The 7,138-nt window shown below is 38.2% G+C and overlaps 1 protein-coding gene across 1 annotated transcript in view; it reads left to right on the forward strand.

Annotated features, from left to right (window-relative positions):
- Slc7a13 (solute carrier family 7 member 13) overlaps window positions 1-7,138 on the forward strand; it is a 24,846-nt gene that overhangs the window by 4,550 nt on the left and 13,158 nt on the right. Inside the window, exon 2 of the mRNA XM_021161445.1 lies at window positions 2,198-2,329. Within this exon, the coding sequence (XP_021017104.1) occupies window positions 2,198-2,329 (132 nt within the window). The remainder of the gene's footprint in view (window positions 1-2,197; window positions 2,330-7,138) is intronic.

The raw sequence follows: 7,138 nt of genomic DNA on the forward strand, positions 1-7,138 counted from the left end.
GTGTGTGTGTGTGTGTGTGTGTGTGTGTGTGCAGCATGTGCATGAACACGTGTGTGCACAGACCTCACAAGAGGTACTTTGAAGTAATTATATCTTGTTCTGGTGCTGGAGATGCTTCATTTTTGTGTCATTATTTCTGGTTAAGAAAGATCTATAACATTTAATAATCTGTAAACTAATGTAGAACTCCTCTCAAGTTGCTGATGGTACACAAAAGACTGAGGATATTTCAATATGTCCTGTCCCTATACTCCACGCAACCAGGTGTCATGTATTACACCTATAATACCATCACTCAGGAGGGACGAGATGGGGATCAGGAAATCAAGGCCAGTTTGTCTACATAATGGGTTCGAGACACTGTTCTCAAAAGCAAAATCAAATCAAAAACCATTTACTTCTTCCCTAGAAAGTTAGTAGTTAGGATTTGTCGTTCTCTTAATTTGTATTGTGGTAGTTAACTTACTAAATAAGTTTTAAGATTTCTAAATAGCACTTCTACTTACAAAATGTGATTTATTGGCACCTGATAAATAGTGTCAGAATAACTTGACTTTCAAGATCAAGACCCAAGGATATACACTGGCTCTCTACGTGTTGTTATAAACTGTTATAATAGCCTCTTATTATATGAGCTGCTTATAAATTAAATTATAATCTTTGTCACCTTGCTACAAAACAAATATATAACAAGAATAAATAAAAGGCCAAGAAGAAAGTGTTGTTAATTTAAAAAGTTGCCCTCTTGCTTGTTTCAAGGTTTTAACTAATAACCATAGCTATTAAAATAGCCTGTGTAGGTTGGGCACATGAGTATGCTGGGGATCAAATTTTGTCTTTGTACATGATAGGCAAGCATTCTACCACTGAGATATAACCTAACCCCACAACAACCACTTTCAAAAGTTTTAAAGGCACTGCGATTAAATTTGATTGTGTTATCATTTCTTCCTTTGGTGGTTTGAAAGAGAATAGTCCCCATAGGCTGATATACGTGAATGCTCAGGCACAGGCAGCAAAACTGTTTGAAAGGATAAGTAGGATTAGCAGGTGTGGTCTTGGTGGAGGACGCGTGTCACTAGGTAGGCTTTGAGGTTTCAAAAACCTATGCCAAGCCCAGTATCTCTCTCTGTCTCTGTCTCTGTCACTCTCTTGCCTTGATGATAATTGATAAACCCTCTGAAACTGTAACCCATCCCCCAGTTAAATGCTTTCCTTTATAAGATCCACCATGACCATGGTATCAATTTAAAACAATACAACAGTGACCAAGACACTTCTGACACAGAACTAAGCAATATGAGCCTCACAGCAGTAAGTGGCGGTGAGAATTAACATTAGATCTGCTAATTCTTTATTCCTTTTATGCTTCATCTGTTCATATCAGTTCCAGGATAGACAAGCACTTGATCAGTGAGCTATATTTCCAAGCTTGATCCTTTTTAATAAAAGGATGGTTTAATGGCTTAAAAAAATCATTAAAACACCACCAACAAACCAACACCAACAAAGAGAGGGAAACTAACTCCTTTCAGGACTTGCCTCAAGAACATATTGATGAGATGATCTTGCTAGCCAGGGAGTCTCCTCTCTCACTTTCTCAGAGGTAATGGTTTTACAGAATTGAAGGACAAGCAGTAGCCAAGTTGTCAGCTAGGAAAGAAAGAATGTTTCACATAAAAGAACAGGGACTTTAGCAAGAAGAGGCATGATGTGATTTTTTTTTTCTTTTGGCCAGGTCACCAGTTGGACAGAAGTAATAAAAAGGCCCATCAACCTGTACCTGACCTTTCTCCACAGCTCTTGTTTTTGCTCACAGTCACTTAACATATTCATGATTATCACTTTCATCTATGTGATTGCCTAATGTGGAGCTTCTCTTCTTGACATTAAATCTCATGAAATTTCTGTTTAACATTCTATTCCTACGATTTGGACACATTGCCTACTTCCTACTCAAGGAGTGTGGAGATTGGGGAAGGCTGCAAATGGTACAGGCACCTTAACTCCAACTCTGGTGTCTGAAGAAATGCATCAGTGTGCAGTAGTGGTTTCCTCTGAGTATGCATGGGTGTCATGGAAGAATGAACGGAAAGAAGGTTGTCTGATGTTTGACACATTTACAATTATAAAAATAAGTTACAGAATTTATTTCTAATTTTTCTCAAGTCTGATGTAGCTGTTTTATGTGTTATAGGGGAGCTGAAGAAACCCAGTAAAACAATTCCTAGATGCATCTTTACAGGACTGCCTCTGGTAACTGTGGTATACTTACTGGCTAATATTTCCTACCTGACAGTTCTGACACCCCAGGAAATGCTCTCTTCAGGTTGGTATACATAAAGAGCAAGACAGTAAATAAAGTACAGTTCTTCTGGTATGGCTGTGTCACATTGCCAGTCAGAGTGGCTGTGCATTGTTCATTGTTATAGAGAGTTCAATTCATGATGTTTTAATAACAGGGTGGTGAGATTCATTTCAAGCACAGTACTTTCTGATTATGTGGAAAAGTTATGGAGTGATGCAGATTCAAAATACTAGTTATTGTTTGCATGTTCCCAGGCAGAGTGATACTACATAATCAGTAACTATGTCTTTTAATACCTGCAAACGCTTGATTGTCAGTAGTCTATGTGACACAGAGAGTGGCAAGTTTGAAATGAGGGACATTAACAGATGAATAAGCAAACACTAATGGCTAGATGATGGCTATAATCAATATTATTAATACATAAAATAGATACTTATCTTAAATAGCTATAAATATTGTGCAGACAAATGGCTCTAAATATATTGAAATTTTGATTCAAACCACAACTGAAGAATAAAAAATTAAAGAATATGCTAGGGATATTTCTAGTGTCTTAAGACACTTATATTTCCTACCTGATGGTTCTGACACCCAGGAAAGTTCTCTCTTCAGGTTTGTATATGCAAATAACAAGACAGAAATAAAATACAGTCCTTTCAGTACAGTTGTGCCACACTGCCAGTCAGGATGGCTGTGCACTGTTCATTATTATGTAGACTCAGCTCACAGTGTTCTAGTAACAGGCTGAAGAGAATGTGCCTGTGATCTAGAGCATGCTAGAGGCTTGGAAAGCTGAGGCTGGAGGAAATCTAGGTTAGGGAGATCCTTTTTAGAAAAGAAAAGAAGAGAGAGAGAGAGAGAGAGAGAGAGAGAGAGAGAGACAGACACAGACACAGACACAGAGAGAGACACAGAGAGAGACACAGAGAGAGACACAGAGACACAGAGAGAGAAACTCTCAAAGAGAGATGAATAGTCACTTAAAGATGAATAGAAGATTCGAGAAGTAAAAGGAAATTTGAAATAAAGAAATGAAAAAGAAGGGAAAATGGAAGATTAGCTGTTTCCCAGCACCACACCTCAAGTCGTCACCTCCTGAGATAAACCTGTCACTCAGTAACTTTGGTCTAAGCAGTATTGGGAAACTCTTCTTGGTTTGGTGAGCATTTGAGGATTGGAGTTAAGTTTCTTTACTGACCCAGAACCGTACATATCTATAAGGGATCATATGGTAACTCATTATAGTATATACAGTGTGCAATGGTAAAATCAGGGTGTTCCAGATTCCCAACTCCTTAGTCATTTCTTTGCTTGGGGAGATTTCAAACCTCAGGGTAGGTTTAATATAAAAGCCCCATGGAATTTCCTCCACTGCAATATGACTACGCCATAGAATGCTGCCAAGTGGTATGCCCCAGTAGAGTTGGTTCACTATGGGTCTAGGTATAATTGGCATGAGAGATGAAATAGAAGCAATTTTCTGTGGGAACAAAGCAAATGCAACCCTAGGCAGATAGACTGACTCATGAACTTCCCCAGCTGTGTCGGGGTTACTTATAACAGAAGGTCTCAACCTTCCTAATGCTGTGATCCTACCACACAGTTCTTCATGTTGAAGTGACCCCAACATAAAATTATTTCTGTTGCTACTTCATAATTGTAATTTTGCTGTTATGAACTATAATGTAAATATCTGATATTCAAGATATTTGATATATTAACCCTATGAAAAGATTTTTGTTAGGGTTTTCATTGTTGCAATGAAACACTATAATCAAAGATGAAGTTTGGGAGGAAAGGGTTTATTGAGATTTCACTTCCACATTGCCGTTCATCAGTGAAGGAAACCAGAACAGGTACTCAAATGGGGCAGGAACCTGGAGGCAAGAGCTGCAGAGGTCATGGAGAAATGCTGCTTAATGGCTTGCTCCTCATTGCTTGCCTGCCCTTTCTTCTTATAAAAGTCAGGATCATCAGCCCAGCAATGGCACTGCTTACAATAGGCTGGACCCTCCCCTTTTGACCACTAGTGATAAAATGGATCTCATGGAGATATTTTCTTAACTGAAGTTCCTTCCTCCATGATGACTCTAACTTGTGTTTAGATGATGCACAAAGCCAGCCAGTACAGGGTCGTTTGGCCCCTAAAGGGGTTGTGACCCACAGATTGAGAGCTAATGATTTATAATGTCACCTATGGATGGGGCCAGGGCCACTGGCCAGTAAGCACTGAGGATATGATTCACTGAATTTGGCACTCTTTGTGACTATGTGACTATAGGAAGTGCTCTGGCTATATTGGCTACTAGAGAACTGTAAAATCTTCTCTGGAATAGCATAGAAATTGCAATAATTTTATAGGTAGCTCAGTAGTTTGGACTTGTGTAGAACTCAGGAAGCTTTTAAATGTTATTTGTAATTTGTGTTTTTAAATTTTTTATTGGTTATTTTATTTATTTACATTTCAAATGTTATTCCCCTTCTTGGTTTCCCCTCCAAAACCCCTTCTCTTACCCTCCTGCTTCCATGAGGGTGCTCTCCCATCCACCCACCCACTTCTGCCTCACCATCTTAGCATTCCTCTTACTCTAGGGCATCAAGACTTTGCAGGTCCAAGGGCCTCCCCTCTCATTGATGCTAGATAAGGCCTACGTATGCAACTGGAGCCATGGGTCCCTCCATGCATATTCTTTGGTTGGTGGTTTAGTTACTGGGAGCTCTGGAGTGTCTGGTTGGTTGAAATTGTTGTTCTTTCTATGGGGTTGCAGACCCCTTCAGCTCCTTCAGTCCTTTCCTTAGCTCCTCCATTGGGGTGTCTGTGCTCAGTCCGATGGTTGACTGCAAGCATCCACATCTGTATCAGTAATCTGATTTTTTTTTCAAATCACTGCCTTTTTCAGGCTTATGAACTTCAGACTTGATTTTAAAATCTGAATTATTACTTTAAAATTTTAATACATATACTTTTACTGCATTAGAATTTCAAGCTGAGAAAACAATCAGAACAATGTATAAAAATGTACATTTAGAGAAGACTATCATATCGTCGTTTATAGTAGCACAAAATTAAAGATCACCAAAATATTCAAAAAGTTTGAAATAAATAGCTCATGTAAGACCATATAATATAGACTATCCTGGGTTTTTGTTTAAATACTTAAATTGCACTTATTTCTTTATTTTATGTGTGTGCATGTGTGCTCTGTTTTACATATGAAGGTCAAAGGACAACTTGCTGGAGTTGTTTCTCTTCTTCTACCATGTGGGAATGGAACTCAGGTGTTCAGGTGTGGCAGCAGCATCTTTACCTATAGAGCTCTCTCATTGACCCCATGAGGGTTTTTAGAAGTTCAGATTGTTGATGGACACTTAAGATGGCAGTGGTTATGCTGTGTTAATGACAGAATGAAAAGGTTCTACATTTTCGTGCAAATAAAAAGGAGCTAGTGAACAATTTTTATTTGCTTTATGAAGTGCGTGATTTATATAACTAAAGATATGGTTATAAACAAAAGAGGTAAACTATTAGGAGTTACGAACTTGAGGGTTGAAGGTGTGCTTTCAATCAAGCACATAGAAATATTACAAAGGAGTATGGAATTTTCAGAATGCAGTGTAAATTAATGTTATGTTTTTTTGAGGCACATTGGAATCTATGATGATAGTAGTTTCTACAGTTTATACAAAAGAGAGCACAGTCAAGTCACATGTATGCTGTTTCATCTGTAGTTGTAAGATCTCTGTAACGTTTTCATACTTACTGTCTCTTAAGGAAAAAAATGCTTTTTTAAAAGAAAAATCTTACTTTAAGATTTTTATTTACTTTTATTTCATGTCCATTGGTGTTTTTCCTGCATGTATGTCTACATAAGGCTGTTGAGTGAACAGAAAGTGGAGTTACAGACAGGTGTGAGATGTCATGTGGGGGCTGGAAACTGAACCTGGGTTATCTGGAAGAGCAGCCAGAGCTCTTAACCATTGAGTAGCCTCTCTAGCCTGAAAAAAGTTCCTCATCTGGGTGTGGAGATGCATGCCTTTAATTTCATCTCTTTAGAGGGAGAGGCAGCTGAATTCCTGTGACTTGGAGGGAGGTATAGCAAAATCCCTGACAGCAGGGCTACATAGAGAGACCTTGTCTCAAAACAAAACAACAAAACAAAACAAAACAAACAAAAAACACCCAACCAAACAACTATAAAAATTTTTCTTTATTGTGAAAGTTCTATGAATGAGGAAATAAGAGTGTTTCTTCAGAATTTGGAGTGTGGAAATAGTGTGGAAGATTTTTGGCTGTAGCATCTTCAGTCTGAAGACCAATCCAGAAGCCCTGCTGACAAGAGTACTCACAAGCTGTTCTAGAGTTTTCTGAACCACACTTAAAATATGGGATACTAACATAGGGCAAAGATAATCTAAATGGTTAAGAAGTGATGTGGAAACAGATATTAAGAATGTGTCCTTGTTCAGACCGCCTACAGGAAGTTTATCTCAAATACCTAGCTGCATTAAGAAATTTGAACTGTGAGTGGAAATTTTAGAATGAGTTACTCACAAATTGATGCAATCATTTTTGGATGAACTTTGTAGTGTTTCTCTTTTTAAAGAAATACACATTTATGGGCCAGTGACATGGCTCAGTGGGTCAAGCACTTGCTATGAAACACTGGTGACCTGAGGTAGATTATTGGAACCAACAGTTGAAGAAGAGAGCTGACTCAAACTCAAAGTTGTCTTCTTCTTCTTCTTCTTCTTCTTCTTCTTCTTCTTCTTCTTCTTCTTCTTCTTCTTCTTCTTCTTCTTCTTCTTCTTCTTCTTCTTCTTCTTCTT

The sequence above is a fragment of the Mus caroli genome, chromosome 4, assembly GCF_900094665.2.
Source record: "Mus caroli chromosome 4, CAROLI_EIJ_v1.1, whole genome shotgun sequence".
Taxonomy (NCBI): Eukaryota; Metazoa; Chordata; class Mammalia; order Rodentia; family Muridae; genus Mus; species Mus caroli.